The sequence below is a fragment of the Dermochelys coriacea genome, chromosome 8 (assembly GCF_009764565.3).
Source record: "Dermochelys coriacea isolate rDerCor1 chromosome 8, rDerCor1.pri.v4, whole genome shotgun sequence".
Classification (NCBI taxonomy): Eukaryota; Metazoa; Chordata; order Testudines; family Dermochelyidae; genus Dermochelys; species Dermochelys coriacea.
Window position 1 is genome coordinate 45,840,372 of NC_050075.1, and position 22,304 is coordinate 45,862,675.

Here is a 22,304-nt window from a genome sequence, read left to right on the forward strand (position 1 = left end):
TCCTCAGATGTTCTTGTCAATTGCTGGAAATGGCCCACCTTGATCATCACTACAAAAGGTTCCCCTCCCCCCCCACTCTCCTGCTGGTAATAGCTCACCTTACCTGATCACTCTCATTACAGTGTGTATGGTAACACCGATTGTTTCATGTTCTCCGTGCATAGAAATCTCCCCACTGTATTTTCCACTGAATGCATCTGATGAAGTGAGCCGTAGCTCACGAAAGCTTATGCTCAAATAAATTTGTTAGTCTCTAAGGTGCAACAAGTACTCCTTTTCTTCTTGTGTAAAGAGTTTGTGCCGATCTGGGAGTCATTTGGAGCTGGCTGCAGACTTCAAAAGTTCCCTGTGCTCTTCTCCTAGGGTTTCTGAAGATTTTGTTCCTTCTTGTGGAATGGGGTGGGCCAAGCTATTACACACTCAGGGCCACCTGGGAGGGAATGCATCTAGTGAATAAAGTGCAAGGACAAAATCAGTCAGTAGCTTTGCATTGTCCAGCAAAATAATTTGATTGGCTGAGAATGTCACTAAAACTAAGACAGGTCAGCATGTGGTGCATGTGAATGGCTAGAGAGATCATCTCCATTCCAAGTTTAATCATGCCAGGGCGCAGTTCCTTGGAACGGTTAGTGGTGTCCATGTTTGTGTGGATGGGACAACATGGTTGTAGAGCTATGACAGGAGATCATAGTGCAAAAATGTGCTGTAAGATGATTCCCTAGGATGGGTCTATTTGTATTGTTTAACAGTACAAACAAAAAACAATTGGCAAATGGACCCCCTCCCCCCATCTTGCTATGCCAGACAGCCGGACACTGGCACAGTTCAGCTTGCAGATGGCTCCTCTTATTTCCCTGCTGCCACACCCAGCTCTCTTCTAGTTTTGTTTACACGTTCTGATTATTCGGCACAGCCAATCAGCTTCCTTTGCTTGTTGCTTAGCTCTCTGCAGCAGGGTTTTTGTGCTGCATTTTATTACACTACATTCTGCCCCTTCCCCAACTCTTAAAGGATGGTTTTGCTCCCCATTTTATTAAGCAGGAAATGTCAATTCTTCCTTTATTTTTTAATTCAACCCAGGCTACCACATGTCTGCGTAAAGGCTGGGCAGAATAAGAGTTTGGGTTTTTTTTGCAGTTCTGATGATCAATATTGGTTTTTATTTTTTCTGATTTTTATTTTACAGTTGTGGAAAATTCCATGGGTGGGATAGGGCAGTTGTTGAAATTTACATGGGGTGGGGCATGGCAGTGCTGACAGCTGGCCTGCAGGGGGCTCCCCACACCATGGCCGAGGGGCTCAAGACATGAGGGAGCAAGGTGTGGGGTGGGCTGCAGTCCTGCCCTGGTGCAGCAGAGATCCCCATCCAAGACTGCAAGGTGAAGGATGAGCCCCCGGCTGCAAAGTGCTGCTGAATGGTTCCAGCCCAGGGACAGCGCCCACTCCTGACTGGTGAGTGAATGAATGGGGACGTGTCAGCAGTGCTGCAGATGCGAGGTGCAGGAATGATTGGGGTCTTGGAGGGACAAAGCAGAGACCCTCAGACACGGTCGACAGTGTGCCCTTGTTGCCAAGAAGACTAATGGCATATTGAGCTGCATTAGTAGGAGCATTGCCCGCAGATCAAGAGAAGTGATTATTCTCCTCTCTTCGGCACTGAGGAGGCCACATCTGGAGTATTGCGTCCAGTTTTGGGCCCCCTGCTACAGAAAGGATGTGGACAAATTGGAGACAGTCCAGTGGAGGGCAACGAAAATGATTAGGGGGCTGGGGCACATGACTTACGAGGAGAGGCTGAGGGAACTGGGATTATTTAGTCTGCAGAAGAGAAGGATGAGGGGGGATTTGATAGGAGCCTTCAACTACCTGAAGGGGGGTTCCAAAGAGGATGGAGCTCAGCTGTTCTCAGTGATGGCGGATGATAGAACGAGGAGTAATGGTCTCAAATTGCAGTGGGGAAGGTCTAGGCTGGATATTAGGACTAACTATTTCACTAGGAGGGTGGTGAAGCACTGGAATGGGTTACCAAGGGAGGTGATGGAATCTCCATCCTTAGAGGTTTTTAAGGCCTGGCTTGACAAAGCCTTGGCTGGGATGATTTAGTTGAGGTTGGTCCTGCTTTGAGCAGGGGGTTGGACTAGATGACCTCCTGAGGTCTCTTCCAACCCTAATCTTCTATGATTCTGTGACAGGGCCATGAAGAGGACGAGACCCCGGCCATAGGGGAGGCCATCCTTGTAGCTGAATAGCTCCTGCTCAGGGACAGAGCCAGTGATGAGCTGCCAAAATCTTAACAATGGGTTCCCTCCTCACCCCACGAGGGGGTCGTTGCCCACCCCTGCCCCCTGGGACTCCTGCCCCATCCAACCCCCCACGTTCCTTGACGGCCCCCCCCAGGACCCCTGCTCCATCCACCCCCCTCCTCTGTCCCCTGACTGGCCCCAGAACCGGGCAGGAGGGTCTCGTGGGTGCCCAACCTACCCCTAAGAGCCAGAGAGACCTGCCGGGGAGCGAGGTGGGGAGTCCCAGAGATGCTTACCTGGGGCGACTCCCAGGAAGCATCCAACGGGTCCCTCTGGCTCCTAGGGGCGGGGGAGCGTAGCTGGGGGAGAGCAGGGGAAGCGGCAGTTCCCCCACTGATTACATCAAAAGTGGCGCCTTAGGCACCAACTCCCTGGGTGCTCCGGGGCTGGAGCACCCAAGGGGAAAATTTAGCGAGTGCAGAGCACCCACCGGCAGCTCCCCACCCCGCGCCTGGCCCCAGCTCACCTTCGCCTCCTCCCCTGAATGTGCTGCCCCGCTCTGCTTCTCTGCCCCCTCCCCTGGCTTCCAGCGAATCAGCTGTTCGCTTAGGAAGCCAGGGCAGGCTGAGAAGCAGGCGGCAGCTTCCCGCTCAGGCCAAGAGTGGCGAAGGTGAGCTGGGGTGGGGAGCAGTTCCCCTGAGGCCTGCAGCTCAGCCTGCCCCGGCTTCCCGCACGAACAGCTGATTCGCAGGAAGCCGGGTGGGAGGGGCGGAGAAGCAGAGCGGGGCGGCGCATTCAGGGGAGGAGGTGGAGCGGAGGTGAGCTGGGACCGGGGGGCTGCCGGTGGGTGCTTTGCACCCACCGAATTTTCCTCTTGGGTGCTCCAGGGCTGGAGCACCCATGGAGTCGGCGCCTAAGGCGCCACTTTTGGCCAGTTAAATTTAGAAGCCCTTTTAGAACTGGTCGCCCCTCATGGAACAACCGGTTCTAAAAGGGCTTCTAAATTTAACAACCAGCTCCAGCGAACCACTGGACGGAGCCATTCAGCAGCAGAGTGGCCTCCCCGTGGCCAGGGGCTCGTCCTCCTCCTCCTCATTGCAGTTCTGGCTGGGGGGCTCCGCTCTCATGAGATCCCAGCCTTTCCTGTACCTTGCGCCTGCAGGGTTTGGGGGTCTCTGGTCTCGTGGATGTGCAAGGAGCTCTCTGAAGCGAGGCTGTCAGGGGAGTGATTTCTGCAGGCATAAAGTGTGGGGAAAGCTGTAGTCCTGGTGGGGCAGAGCAGAGACCTCCAGCCAGGACTGTGAGGATGAGCCCAAACCACCAGCTGCCATGGGCCACCCTGCTGCTGAATGGCTCTGTTACTAGGCAGAGGTCATTCGGCAGCAGGGTGGCCTCCCCCTGCAGCCCGGCAGTCGTCGCCCTCCTTGGGACCCCCGGTAAGGGTCTCTGCTCTGCCCCGCCAGGACCCCAGCCTTCCTTACACCATATCGATGAAAGTCGAACCCTGCCAAGCCAGTCTGTATAGCTACTCAGAGAGGGCTGGAGTGCGGTCTGAGCACAAGAACTCCTGAGTTCTAAATCCATTGCTAGCAGTGACGCCATTCACGCCCAGTAAGCAAGTCACAACCTCTCTGACTGCTTCCCTACCTCACAGGGGGGACTTTTGGGATAAATGGGCCGAATTTTGCTTCTGCTAAACCTAATGTGAGTTTTGCCAATGACCTCACTGGAAGCAGGCCTACTGGCACTAAAAGTGCTTTGAAGATAAAAAGCATGAGTGTTAGTATTTTTTGAACTGGGACTCAATATTTGAAGCACGTTTATGCTTGAAAAGGTTTGTTTTGTTTTCAGTGTAACTTGTATTTCAATACACTGCCCTGTGGAGAAATGAGAATCTTAAATCCTAACACACAACACAAATGGGGCGGACTCCAACTGATATCCTAGTGGAAATCAACAAGCTAAAATAAAATCCCTAAACAGCAATTTCTTCATGGTGTATTTTTCTAATAGAAGAATACTACTTGGCTAGCTTCAGTGTTAGTTTGTTAGCTCAGATTACAAAATTGATAGTTTACAAACAAGAGAGAGAATTCATACAGCTTCTTCACAGTAAATGTGAAAGATAAGACCAACAATGTATCTCAGCACAAACTTGAACGATACAGTACAATGAATCCAAATATCGTACTTCCAAATTCTTGTGTTCAAATTTACATTTAGACTAGATTGGTCAGAAACTAGATGGCACAGTAAGAGAGAGGCCTGAGTTTCAATTTGGTTTCGATTTCAGTGAAATTAGTTTGGTTGTCTTGTTCTACACCCCGTTTATATACACTAAAGCACTACTACAGTAGCCTTATTCCTTCCACGACTGTCCTACAATGCAGTGCTCCCCCCTAGCGAAGTCCCTCTGGTTCCACAAGCCACTGAACATAGCAGTTATGCTAGGCAACTCCTAGTCTAGCAGCCTCCCAGAGGCAGGGAACCTGAATGCTGGCATCTGTAGCTTTTGTTCCTGATGCCAGCATGCACTACAGAGAGAGGACCACATGCTCATCTGGTGTAAACTGCCCTAGCTCTATTGACTGCGGTGAAGCTACAAAGATTTACACCAGTTGAAGAGGGAGGGAGCGAAAAGGGCAGGCCTGGAAGCTGCCAATCACTAGGCTTGGAAGGATTAGATTTTTAATCAGGAAAAGTTGGTAAATATTGATTTCCCCAGACACACACAAACCTAAGAAAAATTATTTCCTTCAATAATAACAGAAATTTACAGATGGGCCAAGTAAGGAAAATGCTGCTTGAGAACTTTAGAGTTTGAGTTAAGGATATTTACTTTGTACATGTCGACATGGGATGCTGACATTTCTGTTTTGACGGTTTTAACTTTTTGAATCTCAGCACCTACTGTCAGTGAATAATTACCCTCTGACCCCGCACATAATTTCCCACAACTGTGAAAATGTACATAGATAAAAATGCTTAAAAATAAATATCAGTATAATCCATCAACATGATAAAAAAAAAATCTAATTCTGCTAAGCCTACCTATCACTCACCCAGATTTCCTTGGCCGGGGATATAGCAAGCGTAGGCCCACTTTTTGGCTTTCAGTAGGTTTTCACCTTCTTATTTTGAAGGAATCTGGACTGCTAGCACAGGAGGACAGGCCTGCAACACAGGCCTTCTTTCCTCTTCCCTCACTTTAGGCCTGGAGCTTACAATGGAAGGAATTTCAGCAATCGGTTACACTGGTGTAACGGAGCAGAGAGCCAGGTCCTGGATTATTCCTGGTAAATACAACTGGCTGAGCCCATAGGATCATCTTTCTTAAGGCCACCTTCTTATTTCAGTTGGACTAAGTCAGCTGAAAAATAAAGTTCTGAGGAAACAATGGGTTTCAGCCTGTAAAAATCCCTGGTTTTTTAGTGTGAAGTGTGAGCAAAGGTTACACAAATGTTCCCTTAAAACTACAGTGATCTATAGACTACAACCAGCAGCAGGGGGAGCTGTAATCTTCTGAACTCATTCAGATCAAAAGAAAATTAGAGAAAAACAAACCCAAACGATCTGTGTGCTGTGCTAGCTGCCATGTCAATGAGTAAATATGTGACTAAGCCCAATTAAATGTTTAGTCTGAAGCCAAGAGATGATATTGGTAGAGACAGCAGAGCCCACAGTCTTTCTGCTTTCATCAGACTCTCTCATATTCTGGGACTGGATTCACTGCCTTAGCTGTTCACAGGGTCCAAAAGGTTGATTTCTGGGTAGATTCAGAATCAGACAGTCCTTTTAGATAAAAATGTCATTTCTACAGTGATTCTTATTTAGCTGTTGCCTCAAATCTTTTCACTGAAGTTTCAACTTTTGGGGCAGACCCCCCAGAACCTGGCCCCCTTTAGCTAATGGCGTGCTGGGTCCATTTTTTGAAAGGGAAATGCTGTGTTTGTAAAAGTTATTGCTAAAGGAGCAGGGGATCATACGTTCCTAGGGTTGAGTAAACGAGCCTGCAGAAAGAATCAGGACTTCTAACTAGCGTACATTAAGCAGAACATACAGAATTTACCAATGAAATCCTATTTAATAACTCCCTGATGTTTCTGGAGTGACTCCTCCTTTGAAGAGTTCAGTGAGGTTTTATATGAGGGCTTAACTTCTACTTCCACCCAAAAATTAAAAAATAAAAAAGGTTTATTTTATTTTTAATCTAAAGAGCACACAGTATTTTTTTTTTCAGTTTTAAGAGAGCGCCGAATAGCTTTAGCTAGACAAATGCAGAGCAAAAGTCACTAAATAAAGCAAGTCTAGACTTAAAACTCGATCAGAACCATATGGGAACTCTTCAAGCATCTGCCTTTTCAGAACTGCTATCATTCTAGAGACACAGTCCACAAAATACGCTTTCAGTGAAGCATAGCTGTAATTACAGTGGGAGGCCCTGCTTTAAGATCATCGCTGGACTAAGAAGAAAAGCCAGGATAATTCTAAATAAAAGGCTTTTATTTCCACTTACATCTTACATTCACGTCTGCCCATGACCATCACAGAGCACTTATAAAAGTGGATGCATTTTACAATACATTCCTGTTGGTCTGGAGGTGTAAACAGCTTTTTATTTACTTTTTTCTATAAAATTGGCAAGTGTTCATTATATTCCCAGCCTCTTGGGCTCAGACTACACTGTGATTGGAAACCGTGTTCGCACCTTTTTAGAAAGAAAATATTGAAAGAGTTCTTCAGCCAGGTTTCACTGGTAATGTGGATTCAAGTCTCTTTGTGGACTAGGCTTATTTTAGACTGTAAAGTGGAAAGAGGTTAGACAGATTATTTTTTTTCTTTAGGTGGGGAACAAAAGTCACTTCTTCTATAAATCACTATATCCAATCTATTAGGGAGACCTGAAACCCATTTTCTCAGGCTTGTCCTAATTGAGAGACAGTCCTAGCATCCTGGCCTGTTTTACTGAAAAGAAGATTTTCTCCCTATTTAATAAAACTCTGGGATGTCTCCACAGCCAGAGATTCCTCTCCTGTTTTCCCACATCAGCATCTCCACTTCTCAAATGCTCCCTCCTGGCCCCTGCCAAAGCTGCAGAAAGGAACAGCAGCAACAGTGGGGTTCTGGGCCTGCAGTTCAGGAGCAAGTTCAGGAACTCTGGGGGGAGGAGGTCAGCAGGGAAGAGAGAAGAGACTTGGGACTGGAGGAAAAGAATACAAGAGACCAGAAAAGATGGAAAGAGGATGATGAAGGGTGATGCAGAGGAAAGGAGCAAGGAATAAGGCAGGACTTGAAGCCCAGGGGCAGAAGAAGAACAAAAAGAGGAGAGCAGAGACAATAGAGGGAGTGAAAATCACCACAAAATGATGGGGGAAGGAGAATGTAATGGGCACACAGATGGATAAACACATTTAGGCCTAGTCTGTCCCTAGTCCCAATAAGATCACCCAAGTCAGTAAGGATTTCCCACGGCCTTGCACAGTCATGTGAGGCTACTTTGGCTGGAAGCAGGCATGTGCTGCCTGGATTGAGCATGTGAGTACAGAGAGGGCTAATGAGATCTTTAGAACCTCTGCTGCAAGGAATGAATGCAATTCCCAATTCTCACTCCTAGCTGTCTCCCCACTACAGTCATTAAAATGATCATCAATGCCGTAGTTAATGCTGACATAGTGTTTAAAGCCAGAAGGGACCATCAGATCATCTGGTCCGACCTACTGCATAATACAGGCCATTACATTTCTCCCAGAAAGCCCTACATTGAGCCCAATAACTTAAATCAGTCTAAATGCCTTTCAGTCCTCAGGAGGACTCAGGAACTGTTGTGTGCCACAGGCAGAGAACAGGAGAGACAGAGGTGCCACCTATGCTTGGGGCCCCTGCAATGGCAGGAAATTAAATTAGGTTTGAATTGAATTGTTTAAGTCATTTTAATTGACACTTGTATGAGATTAATAGGGGACAAAAGGTTTCACGTTGTGTCAGGCTGTCTGCAGACTCAGGAAGGCAACACTGCATTGGTTTCATTTGATTCACCTTCAGAAGGATTTCTTCATGACCATGAAGGCTAGAAATGTACTATCATTAAAAAAATGAAATCTGAGATTCTGCTCACTAAGAATGTGGCATGTTGGTCACACATACACAGCTAGCGGACTGGATCCAGCCATGGGCCCTATGATGGACACCCCTTCTCTAGGCACAGGGTCTTCATGACAAATGTTATGCTATTAATTAAATACAGAAGACAAAACACACCTTTGGCTTCCCATCTGCATTCCTGGCAAACGGTATTCACTATTGTTTGCCTTCACTTTCCTTTTTAAAGCCAAGAGTTGCTAAAAATAAAAACCACTTCCTTTTACTAATCAGTACGTTTTTTAAAAATCTAACGAGGCAAAAAGTCTCTTGCTGAAAATGTACATCATAAAGCAAACTAATCATCCTCCCAACTATTGTCAGCTGACAGGACCACAGGAGGTCACAGCAGTATTTGAGGGCAACTATCCAATTAGTACCCTTAGACTCTTGCTTATCCCCAGATTTGTCCCTCTGTACGTTTCTCCTCCGTCTCCTTTCTTCTTTCTCCTCTCTTCATACCATTTCTCTCCATTCTCTCTCCCCAAATGCCTCCCTCCATTCTCTCACCAGGCCTGTCTACACTAGGGGAATTTTCTAACCAGTTTTGAAACTGGTTCAGCTAAACTGATTTTCAAGCCAATTAGAGCAATGGTGTAGAGTAGACCCAGTTTCTGACAGCCTGCCCTGCTTTTACTGAATCTCAAGAGGGCCTTGCAACTGGTTCATTAAAATGGGTCTACACTATGCCTCTTACTGGTTTTGCAGAACCAGTTTTAAAATCAGTTAGAAAAGTCCCCCAGTATAGCAGACCCATATGCTCTCTCCCCTATTCTCTCTCTCTCTCACACACACATGCACATGCACACTCACACGCACAGAGAAAAGGAAGGAAAGTATGGGAGCAGATGAATGAACGGGGTGGGAGGCTGTGTAGGAGCACAAAGGGGGAATGTGAAGGGAGCAGCAAACTGGATGGGCAGAAAGGAAGATGGCAAGGGGCTGCAGATTGTTGACGTAGGAGTGGGGATGGAGAAGCAAAAAATGGCAGTTCTTCTGCCTGGAGAGTTACAAGAAGGTAAGTGGAGTTCCTTCTCTGAGCACCCAGCGGTGAGGACTGCATTACTGTGAGGGCATCTGAGCTTGAAATTTGAACTGGAAACGATAAATCAATTGGGAGGAGGTGGCTTCCCCCTAAAGGCTCAAATCAGAAATCAGATAGGGAATAATGTATACACATGTTTTAAAATCTCATGATTTTTGAATACCTTGGACTGGCAGTACTGGAGTTATGCGTCATACACTCCATACTCCCGCATAACTCCAGTACTGCCAGTCCCAGGTATTCAAAAATCATGAGATTTTAAAACATGTGTATACATTATTCCCTATCTGATTTCTGATTTGAGCCTTTAGGGGGAAGCCACCTCCTCCCAATTGATGTATCGTTTCCAGTTCAAATTTCAAGCTCAGATGCCCTCACAGTAATGCAGTCCTCACCGCTGGGTGCTCAGAGAAGGAACTCCACAGTTACAGGGGTTTGGCATGGGGCTGCTATAAACAGTGTATATGATTTTGATGTGGAAGCAAAGCTGAAATCAGTCATGCTTTAGCTTCTTTTTTCCCCTTTAAAACCCAGGAAATTACCATTTTAAAAATCCTTCCATTAACACAATGTTCAAGTTAACTTGTCCCAGGCACATATGGGGTATATTCTGGATTGCTGATTATGCTTTTAAATAGCATTTTAACTTACAATACCTGTTCCTGCAAGAGCACCTTGCACTCCGTGCCTTGTGCATTCAGGCTGAGTCTGATTTAGAACATCAGCTCTTTGAGCACACACCAAAAGTGCTCAGCTAAAAATAACAGCCATTTTATTATTATTTTATATTTCAGCCAAAAAGTCAAGTAAAAGAACATTCATAAGGTTGAAAGTGCCCACCAGTTAGGAAATGCCAGAATGAAGGTTATCTGTCCAATACAGCCCCTTTGTACATAGGCATTATGCTACAGTTTTTAATCATATGATCACATTCTATTTTTTCCGCAGGACCCTGGCCTCTGTCGGTGCACAGGATAAAACTTGCCAAAAAAATGCAGTCTTAGGCAGAGACACTCAGCATGGAAAATTTCAGCCTGAATGGTTAATGTTTGAAAAAGTCAAAAGCAACTGAAAACAGAGAAAAGGAGTACTTGTGGCACCTTAGAGACTAACAAATTTATTAGAGCATAAGCTTTCGTGAGCTACAGCTCACTTCATCGGATGCATTTGGTGGAAAAAACAGAGGAGAGATTTATATACACACACCACTTTCTACAAGCCATTACCCTCTGATCCCACTGAGAGTTACCAAAAGAAACTACAGCATTTGCTCAAGAAACTCCCTGAAAAAGCACAAGAACAAATCCGCACAGACACACCCCTGGAGCCCCGACCTGGGGTATTCTATCTGCTACCCAAGATCCATAAACCTGGAAATCCTGGACGCCCCATCATCTCAGGCATTGGCACCCTGACAGCAGGATTGTCTGGCTATGTAGACTCCCTCCTCAGGCCCTTCGTTACCAGCACTCCCAGCTATCTTCGAGACACCACCGATTTCCTGAGGAAACTACAGTCCATTGGTGATCTTCCTAAAAACACCATCCTAGCCACTATGGATGTAGAAGCCCTCTACACCAACATTCCACACAAAGATGGACTACAAGCCGTCAGGAACAGTATCCCCGATACTGTCACGGCTAACCTGGTGGCTGAACTTTGTGACTTTGTCCTGACCCATAACTATTTCACATTTGGTGACAATGTATACCTTCAAATCAGCGGCACTGCGATGGGTACCCGCATGGCCCCACAGTATGCCAACATTTTTATGGCTGACTTAGAACAACGCTTCCTCAGCTCTCGTCCCCTAATGCCCCTACTCTACTTGCGCTACATTGATGACATCTTCATCATCTGGACCCATGGAAAAGCAGCTCTTGTGGAATTCCACCATGATTTCAACAATTTCCATCCCACCATCAACCTCAGCCTGGACCAGTCCACACAAGAGATCCACTTCCTGGACACTACGGTGCTAATAAGCGATGGTCACATAAACACCACCCTATATCGGAAACCTACTGACCACTATTCCTACCTACATGCCTCTAGCTTTCATCCAGATCATACCACTCGATCCATTGTCTACAGCCAAGCGCTACGATATAACCGCATTTGCTCCAACCCCTCAGACAGAGACAAACACCTACAAGATCTCTATCATGCATTCCTACAACTACAATACCCACCTGCTGAAGTGAAGAAACAGATTGACAGAGCCAGAAGAGTACCCAGAAGTCATCTACTACAGGACAGGCCCAACAAAGAAAACAACAGAACGCCACTAGCCATCACCTTCAGCCCCCAACTAAAACCTCTCCAACGCATCATCAAGGATCTACAACCTATCCTGAAGGATGAGCCATCGCTCTCTCAGATCTTGGGAGATAGACCAGTCCTTGCTTACAGACAGCCCCCCAATCTGAAGCAAATACTCACCAGCAACCACACACCACACAACAGAACCACTAACCCAGGAACCTATCCTTGCAACAAAGCCCGTTGCCAACTGTGTCCACATATCTATTCAGGGGATACCATCATAGGGCCTAATCACATCAGCCACACTATCAGAGGCTCCTTCACCTGCGCATCTACCAATGTGATATATGCCATCATGTGCCAGCAATGCCCCTCTGCCATGTACATTGGCCAAACTGGACAGTCTCTACGTAAAAGAATGAATGGACACAAACCAAACGTCAAGAATTATAACATTCAAAAACCAGTTGGAGAACACTTCAATCTCTCTGGTCACTCGATCACAGACCTAAGAGTGGCTATACTTCAACAAAAAAGCTTCAAAAACAGACTCCAACGAGAGACTGCTGAATTGGAATTAATTTGCAAACTGGATACAATTAACTTAGGCTTGAATAGAGACTGGGAATGGATGAGTCATTACACAAAGTAAAACTATTTCCCCATGGTATTTCTCCCCCCCCACCCCACCCCCCACTGTTCCTCTGATATTCTTGTTAACTGCTGGAATTAGCCTACCTGCTTGTCACCATGGAAGGTTTTCTTCCTTTCCCCCCCCCTGCTGTGGGTGATGGCTTATCTTAAGTGATCACTCTCCTTACAGTGTGTATGATAAACCCATTGTTTCATGTTCTCTGTGTGTGTGTATATAAATCTCTCCTCTGTTTTTTCCACCAAATGCATCCGATGAAGTGAGCTGTAGCTCACGAAAGCTTATGCTCTAATAAATTTGTTAGTCTCTAAGGTGCCACAAGTACTCCTTTTCTTTTTGCGAATACAGACTAACACGGCTGCTACTCTGAAACCTGAAAACAGAGAGTTTTACAATGGGAAGTGTCGGACAACCTGAACTATCGGTGGTATTACCAGCTCTGCCTAGAACTGCAGTAGCACTCAGAGGCCCCAATCAGAGATAGGGACACCATTGTACTAGGTGCTGCACAAATATGGAGTAAAGAACTAGAGCTAGATTTTTAAAGGAGTGAGGCACAGGTGATGTTATAACCATAGGCGTGGACTTTTCATTTTGCTGGTGGGTGCCCCACACTGGCTCCGCCCCTCCCTCAAGGCCCTGCCCCCACTTTTCCTCTTCCCCTCCCTGCTCTGCCTCCTCCCCCGAGACCCATTTCCCTGAGTGCCTCCCACCTGCCGCTCCCTCCTTTCTGCCTCCTCCTGCCTTAAGGGGCAGAGAGCAGCAAGTGATGGGGCAGCCACACTGAACAGCTGATCAGCAGCCCAGCAGATTGATTCAATTCTTCATTGATATCATCCCATTCTAAGACCCTACCCCTGCAAACCCATCGTGCCCAGAACTGCTGTTGAGAGCTGTGGCAGCTCCATGACTACAGGCCTGAGTGTGAAAGCTGAGCAGGAACAGGATGCCATCCATGCTATAAACCTTATCTGGGCTTTGTACCTGTCAGTGGACATCACACCTCCCTCTAGGATTTGTGTGCAACCAGGTCCTGAGTTTCCATAATATTTGGGGGTAGCGCAGATCCCAGTGGCAAGTGCATGATGGCCTTTGAGCCTTCACTGAGTGGAAACTCTGTGCTCCCGCCCCCAGCTGCAGTAACACTACAGAGCATGAAAAAGGGGAAGGGGCAGAAAGCACAATCACGGGCCCACATGCTGATTCCAGAGGGCTCTATTGCCAGGAAAAACACATTTCCAATTCCTTCTCTTTCTTCACGGCAAAGCTGAGATTCCCACTCAGTGAAAAAGCTACAACTTAAAGTAATGGCATTAAGACTAGAGTTAGTGTTTGATAAAAATCAGGATCTCTAAACCAGGAAACAAACACACATTCTGGAACTTTATAGTGGCATTTGTGCAAGCTTACGGTCATCTTATTGAAGCAAGTTTACATCTGCATTTTCTTTTAAAATATCGCTGCAGTCTTTTAAGAGAATGGAGAGGGGAATAATCTGATTTCTGGCAGCAGGGGATATTTCGCAAATCAGAGATACTTTGGCATCAAGTTGCTAACAAAGGCCGGGGCCTTTACTCACAAGCTTTGCTGCTGGGAGAGATCCACCCATCTCAAGTGGGATTAATTAAAACAGGCATGCATCATGCAAATAGTTTCTGTTGCCTCACAGAAATACTCAGGACACATAACCCAAACCAGCTTGAGAATCAGAGAGAAATAAGGAAGAAAATTGTTTCCCCTCTTCCCTGCCCCTTTCCTTTCTCCGTATGTTAAATGAGGAGCAATAAAAAAAACTGCAGAGAGCTCATGGTTTCTGTAAGATTGCAGCTGCTCTGATTAAACGCTAATAACATGGAATAAAATTAGATTTTTTTTTAAAAGGCAGGGGTCATATCTTGCTAATGAGATGGCAAATTCTCCAGTCAAAACGTATGCATGGCCATACACTGAACAGGATGGTTTGAATCTTTCCCTTCAAAACAGTTTTGGTTATTGCTTTTTTAATCTGAAAGCTCAGCAGGAAAGAGTAAAATACTCATGTTGTCTTGTTGTGTTACAAGTTTCTGCTCCTGACTAATGGGGGTGAGTGAGGGGAGGGGAGGCTTCTTTGGAAAGTCAAGAAGAAGTTAAAAAATGTCTCTTTCCTCTCAGGAAGCTAAGCTACTTTCCTGGATATGATGGATCCTGACACTTTCAGGAATCACTGAAGAAAACGGTGGTAAAGCAGACAGAGCAGAGAGACTAGATATATAAAGAAGTAAAAGAGAAAGCTCAAGTGTCAACAAGAACTCTTCCTCAAGTCTTTCCCCACCTCCCCCTTTAGTATCCGAGACACCTTTTCTGAGTCAATTTACTACAATCCTGCTCAGGCTTTTATTAAAAACAGACCATGTGGAGCAGAAGTTCCAAGTCTAAAACTGCACTTTTAATAGGCATAGGAATCAGACACATTGTCCCTCTCAGGTGACTTCCCCCTCCAGCCCCTTCTCAGAAATTTCCTCTCGTTGAGTTTAGTCAGCAGGATAAACTTGACGTTTCAGCACAAATGTGAACTCTTCCACTTCATTCTTAAGCGTATGTATGTGTTTTTACATCTAAGGGGTTCGCAGCTCGAGCTACAGTGAACCATGACTCAGTCCAGAAGAAGTACTGCAGATTACATTTAACACAAATGCTATGAAGTCTTCCATACGGACAGTTAAGGTATTTTAACCACACTGATCACCTTCACCAGCATTTGTTTCCTATGCCAGCAAATGCATCCATAAATGGACAGGCTATTGAAATGAGCTTCTTCTGTGAGGCAGGGGCTCCACCCAGCCTCTCAGTTTAGCAGTCAAAACATTATTTCACCCATCTTAGGAAAGCAGAGTCCATGCAAATCACAGCAAGGCAGGAAAGAGAAGGCATGCTCATTCACAAGGACAGGCAAGCTAACAGTTGCTGGGCACCTATGGTTCCCCCAGTAGCACAACTGACAAAATACTGGATTTTGACTCTGCATCTGGTGTGTATATATACCTCTCTGATGACACAATGGAGACCCTGGCAAAGGAACCCTGGCATCAGTTTGAAACTCTCCAAACTAGGGAATTCACATAGACTTTTTGGCCTATGGCTTAACACCCAGGGAAGAATTTTTGTGTTTCTTTTCAGTGGTCTAATATTAACCAGTAACAAAATTACAGATGGGGGATAGTCCTGTGTATATTGAAATGACACCAAGTGCAATTAATGTGTGGTCACTGACATTTTGCCCTTTAATGGTAAAAAACACAAAAATGTTTCCACTGTCTGATGGGCCTGATTTGCTTTTTCTTGGATAGAACAATTAAACTTGAAAGTATCCCATCCAGACTAACTATATTATTGACACCCATAACTCGGCTGACAATTTCAAGTGGAAGCATTTCATTAGCTCCTAATCTCCAGTGAGGGAATTTTTCACTATCAATCGCTATTTTAAAAAATGGAAAACTTGCAAAAGTACTTTTTACCTTTCTACTTGTAATCATCTTACACTGTCCTTCATTTTTAATAAGATTTAAAAATGAGTCAGCCAGCTCTTACAAGGGGGTCCATTCTGCCTCTCCATCCCAGAGTTTCAGATATAACTGGAACCCCTTGATGGAGTAACAATCTTTTATACTCAAGAATGATTATGGATTACATGGTGGCATAGTGAAATTGTAACATCTTAAAGGTGTAAAATTCAGATTAATAGTAAAAATGTAACAACAATGGCTTCCAAAATTTTTCTCAAAATTACACATATCTAAAGCCATTTGAAAGTATTGATAAAAATGCTAAAAAATAAAAGGAAACTTGGAGTGAAGGCAAGTCTCCTGTCCCTTAATTTATCATGTTGTACCATGTGACTTTATCTAAGCTACCTGCTGTAATGCTAAGTGCATTGTGGTCAGCTGTGGAGAGATTTTCAAACACAGATCTAAATTGCCTTTGTATTTGTGAGTTAAAGTCAGATTTTTACCACTGTTCTTTAAGTGGCTGATTTTTTTTTCCTCTCTCACTGAGATGAATCATCATCCCCTCTGAAGACAGATGCATTTTGTGATCCAACCAGAATGGATAACGTGAGCCACTACACCTTCATGAGCACAGATATGATTCTTGTGTGTAATCTAGTCTCTACTTCTTTCTTTCACAGCTTTTGGCTGTACCAAACACCAGGAGCAGCTGTTCTGACTTCAGTCAGACAATCGAGCATTTCTTTGGACCAATTCACTGCACACTGGTCTTCAATCTTGGGTGAAAAGTTTCTAATTTCTGAGAAATAAGCTTTGTGATAAGAATGGACTTGTCAAACCCTGCCTTTGTCTCTCTGCACTGAAAGCACTGTATTGCTTTGTTAATTTTAGATATAAGAAATTGTGTTTCAATTTTTTACCCAATATAAAATATGTCTGTTATTCTATAAGATGAGAACCATACCCAGCATCAAGATTTATTCAATGTCTTACCTTGGAACACTGGGAGGAGCCCGCGTTGGCCGAGATGGAACCTGAGGTGGCGTCCCAAGGCCTTCACTGTTGTTAGGAAATGGAGGTAATGGTCCTGGACGGAATGGGACCGGTGGAGCCCCGGACAGAGGGCCTGGTGATGGGACTGCTGGAGCAGGTCCTCGGCCAGATAAAGGTCTGGTTGGGGGATTATTTAATGTAGGTCTTCTCTGAGTTGAAGGACTTGGAGGGGGTGATCTAATGAACAATCAATCAGAGATTAATGAAAATCTACATGGTCTTCAAAAATGGAAGCCAAATACTTTCTGAAACCTGTAACAATCTTGTGAACATTTTCCTCTCTCATATATTGTCTTGGTCCTGAAGAGTATAATTTAGGCAGCCCAGTATCTCACAGAGCTAGTATCGTATATTCTTGCAATGACAACTTTCCCATTTTCCTTTGTTCTGGATGGTGCCTTCCATGCTCCCATCCATTCCAGAGTATTGCTCAGAGATGCTTCCAAGTCTCAAAAGAATGTCTACCTTTCCCTCACATTTCTACTAAACAAAGATGACATGTACACACAACCCTTCACTATCACACCATCCCTAGAAAGCAGGCATTATTAAGGTCAGAATCAGGCGTGCAATCACAAAGATAAATATAATGCATTTAGTATTGTCAGTATTCTAACACCAATTTGTTAGGCGGATTTAATAAGAAGGCCACTCTTTTTTTAATGAAGCCACGGATAAGGAACACTGAAATCTTACAGTGGCTTGAAAGAACCAAAAAGTGGACACAAAAATTGACTTAGGTTTCACAGAGAGGTGGGGTTGCCTGAGCTTGGGAAGAAAAGAATAAAAAACCCTTAAAGAAATTGAGATGCTATAGGGTGGGAGCATAAGTGATTATATTATTTGAACCATAGCAACCAAATAGGATATCAACTGAGTCACAAACAAAGTACACTACCTGGTATTCTCAAAGGCAGAAAAGAGGTTACAAGCACCTTTCTTGACAAATATACGTCTTCCATTTATCCACGTAATATGAACGTATAGAAGAATTAGTAAAAAACTTGGACTAGATACAGGTGGATATCTTTTGGTGCAGGAGACAGATACTACAGTAGCTCCATGGAAGATAATTCTAGATGACGAATCCCAAAGCTGCTCGACATATCCAAAAATGGATTGCCACGTCCAACAGATTCATATACCAGAACCCTCTCCCCAAGAGTTTTATAAGCACCCTTTTCTCCATGTCCCTTCTAGAACAAAACAGGACAGGAAATATCTGGAATGAAGGCTGGTGGCTTAACTGGTAGAACCTTCCATTGGGCAAAGATGAATTCTGAGCATTTGGTTGTTTAAGTTCAGCTCTCCTGGGAGGTTTTTAGGATTACCCAGTACAAGAATTCCATCTGCACACTCCTATCCCTCAACAAGAGTTTTTTGATTCTCTCAAGAATTTCATTTGAGACATGGAGAAAAGCTTGCCAGAGAAGGTGGAGAGGTAGCAGTGCTGAAGATCTAGCTCTTTGTCTTAATTCCACTGAAAAAATGATCTGAAGATCCTTACCTCCGGGATTGCTGTAGCCACGAATCATCAACTGGAGGTGGGGCAGGGATAGATATAGTGCTAGTGCTAATATCTCCAATGATTGCCAGTGCTTCTTTTAGGGCTTGGTACAGGCGAAGCCCCTCATCTCGCCTCTGAGCCTGTTCTGCTGACTCCTCCATCAAGGTGTTTTGGTCCTCAGAGGAATACAAGTGAGCCAGGAGCTCTGCGTTTATGAATTCTTTTACCTAGAAAATCAGACAAAAAAAGACCCCTGCTACTGGGCTGCAAATGGCAATAAAATATTGCATAAACACAGCTGAGGTCTTCAAAACAACAGGCAAGACACAATCAAGTTCATCTGCCACCACTGGAATGCTGGCACTTCAATGAGAATACACCAGATCTATAGAGAAGAGGAGAGATCAAGAGAAACTGTGCCAGACAGACAGCACTGGGAACTAAAGTCCACTATTCAACCATTTAAGCTTAGAAGCCCAGGGGGCATGCTACTCTACCAGATGAATTTTCTCACCTCTAGGATTAATTCAGTCTAACTACTCAATTCTCGACCTTCCTTTATTGAACACCCACTATGGTGCTAGTTTTGAAAGTGGCCTTAGTAGTTCATGCTAGTCTCTGAGGAAGAAGGGAGTTCCCAGAACTATACACCTACTAGCTAAACCAATGGTCACATTCTGAGGCCACAGGGATGCTGGACTTTAGGAAAGGTAGCCGAGTTTGTGGGAAGGGAGGAAACTTTTAGAATTCTGCTTCATAAACCTGGTAAAGTGCTTTGAGGTACAGAGTAGAAAAATGCTTTTTGTAAGTATTATTGTTATTATGTAGATCTCTGTAGGATCCTCCTGAACTGAGAATACCTCTCATATGCCACACCAAGATATGTTTATGGTGTAACACTGCACAATGCATTGTGGGGTTCTTCTGCCTTCCTTTCAGGCATATGGCATTAGATACCATCAGCGGTAAGTACTGATCTAAGCCTGTAAGGTGTCTCCTATATTTTTAACTCATTTCACACAAGCTATTGAACAGCTGTCAAGTCCTAAGAGCATTTTTGGCCCAATTCTGAACAGCTAACCTAAAGGTTAAAGGGCAGCCCATCACCAATCCTGTAAGCCATCTAGTTCCCCAGGAATGGAATTTTTAAGGCACTATAAAATGTCTTTCAGAATTATTTTCTTAATACTAATTTCACCTACTGCACATCAAGTCTTTCATCTCCGACAACTTAGTGGGACCCCGAATGCCCCCATATACATACACATCTTATAAACTGAATATATAATCTAATTTAGTATACTGATTCCCTGCTATGCTGCCCTGATTATAGAAATCTGGGGCACATTAAGACAGATACAGATCTAGAGGTACTTAAATAATTCTGTGATAAATAGATTCAGAGACCAGTTGTTGATCTATTAAATCCTTGCATTGGAGGATTTTTTTTAAAAACTCTTCTGATCTATTTCTCATTTTTTTTCACTCTGTAAAGATTATTTGAGCTTGAGATGCTAACAATAACACGTTCCTGAACATCTGATTTCATAAGTATAACCTCTGATTGCAGAGGGGTTTGCACTAGCTTAATTACATTGTTTTAAAAACTAATTATCTTTATACTGGGATAGTTTTTGTGTGTAGACAAGGCCTGAGAGCCAGTGGTTAAGTTGAACTGGTGTTGGGATCCTCCAGTGCCTTCCAACAGTGAAAAGTAGGGGGGCCTTCCAGAAAAAACAGGCACATGGTCACTGGAAGCTATTGTCGTTTCCCGTTCATGTTCAAGAGGAGATGTATGAATTCTTACCAACATCTGCAAATTTTTCCCATGAATCTCATGCTGTTTTTCAGCGGATGGTACTGATCAAATGCCAGAATACACTATTTTCCTTGCTATTGCCAGAAGCTCCACATTAAAAACAGATATCTTAGTTAAACAGCATCAAATTATACTTGATGAAATGAAAATTTAAATGGCATCACTTAAAAAAAATCCTTAAATTAGATTAAGGGCAGAGCTGATCGTAAAGGAATGGTTAAACCACAAATATCTGTTTGAACAACATCAGCCTGCAACTATTATCATGGTAGATCCCTGTCTACTGCTAGCACTGATCTCCATGCATGCTCACTGAACCCCAGTGTAAGGTCAGCACTGGAGCTGTTATGTGGCTAGTCTACCTCCCCACCTGACGCATTTGATCACAGACCAACTCTCCAAGGAGAAGTTGGGCCCTCCGTACATGCAGCTTTCTCCAGGCTTGGGGGAACTGATATCTTAGCCCCTTCAAGGACATAAACACAATATTACACAAACTGTTTAAGATATATCCCCAAACAGGGCTCAAACCTGCAATGTTCAAAATCACTGTAGGCATCTTAATACCCCAGTACCCCAGATCCTGCCTCACTGGAGATCTTATAGGGAGGGACAAGAATTCAGAGAGGAGTTCTGTATGTGGGTGAGAGAGAGCACAAGGCAGCCCAGAGAGCAGCTTGAAGTGTTGCTCTCACAGCCTGGGCTAAAGGAGCATGTATGGAAATCTCAACTAGCAGCAGGCAGGGCTACTGCTACCGTGGGATTGAATATGCAGACAGTCATTTCCATAACATTAAAAGAGCTGTATTAAAGTTTAAATTGGAGTTAATCCATCAAGCTGAGCCTACCTTTTCCAAAATCACCCACTATTTGCAACTTCCAATACCTCAGCACCAGGAGGTACATTATTAGGGCTCTGCATGGATACAAAATTTGTATCTGCATCTGATCTGTGATCTGCAAAAATTGTCCGCAGATATAAAACAGATATCCGTGGATTTGCAGGGCTCTATGTATTAGTAACATGTCAGCTTTGAATTCTGACCTTGTGTTCATTTAGATGCGTTTGACTCTTTAATAATAACTTGATGCAGGTTTTTTGTGGTAAATTTCCTTTTCTTTTAAAGTAACCAACATTCACCTTAATTAGCAGCTGATTTGGAATGTAGCGATATACATTCAAGACATATACATATACAAGACATGCTGTAGGACAGCATCCATCCATTTTCTCTATAATAAATTTGAATCCAGTACTTCACACTGAATTATAAGCATCACTTAAAGATCCCCCCAACTGGTGAGGAAGTTCTACAAATATTCAGGGGATTGCGATTGCTATGGAAACCACTTCCTTGGGATCAATTTGTTTCTAGAGCTCTGCAGGCAGGACTCTGGTACACTGTGTATTGAAAACAATAATTAAAAGGGGTTTAATTTCATTTCTCTCTCAGTGGATGGTTTGGGAATTCTAAAGATCACCAGACAATGCAAACTGCCGATAAGGACTCAGCTTCCAATGCTGCTCCCTTACTTCCCATTTCTTTGCATGACATTTTGGCTTGCTAAGCAAAAAGTTATTCTTTTCTCTGTTTAACAGCGTCAATTTTAAAAGAAGATAACATCTTCACGGTTTTTTCAACATTTTTCAATTCGAGCCTCCTGGAAATAAATGCATTAACATTTAATTCTCAAGTGTTCATACTTCCTTTTAAAAAGCTTTGATTCTTTGGCATAATTTTAAGTTATAAGATTGGACTCAGGGTTTCTGCTAGCACTGGTGCACTCAAACCCAGGGTGTGTACTCTGACTGACAGGTTAGTTTAGAACTAGATGGTGTCACAAATGTGCTGTTTCTTTGTGCCACTGTCACCTGGCATGCTTTAATAATAAGACAGCCACAGAGTTTCAGTGTACAAGGCCTTACTGCACTGTACTTCTGAAGCAAAGCATTTCAACTTCTCAAACAATTCCATATGGGGTCGTGAGTGGCAGAAAATGTAATGTAAACTTTCTACAGGAACTGTTCACTAAATTCTGCACTTTCTGAAAGAGAGCTGGAGTAATATCCCTTTCAAAAGGCAATGGAGTTCC

The 22,304-nt window shown here is 44.1% G+C and overlaps 1 protein-coding gene across 12 annotated transcripts in view; it reads right to left on the minus strand.

The window, feature by feature from the left end:
- The window catches only part of DNM3 (dynamin 3), a 307,097-nt gene that overhangs the window by 11,274 nt on the left and 273,519 nt on the right, over positions 1–22,304 (minus strand). For all 12 annotated transcript variants that reach the window (XR_006273647.1, XR_005294437.2, XM_038413439.2 and 9 more), the window contains 2 exons: positions 18,392–18,618; positions 16,825–17,061 (listed from right to left, as the gene is read on the minus strand). Coding sequence is in view for 10 of the 12 variants with exons in the window: in XM_038413439.2 (XP_038269367.1) it covers positions 16,825–17,061; positions 18,392–18,618 (464 nt within the window). In the remaining 2 variants the exon portion in view is untranslated. The remainder of the gene's footprint in view (positions 1–16,824; positions 17,062–18,391; positions 18,619–22,304) is intronic.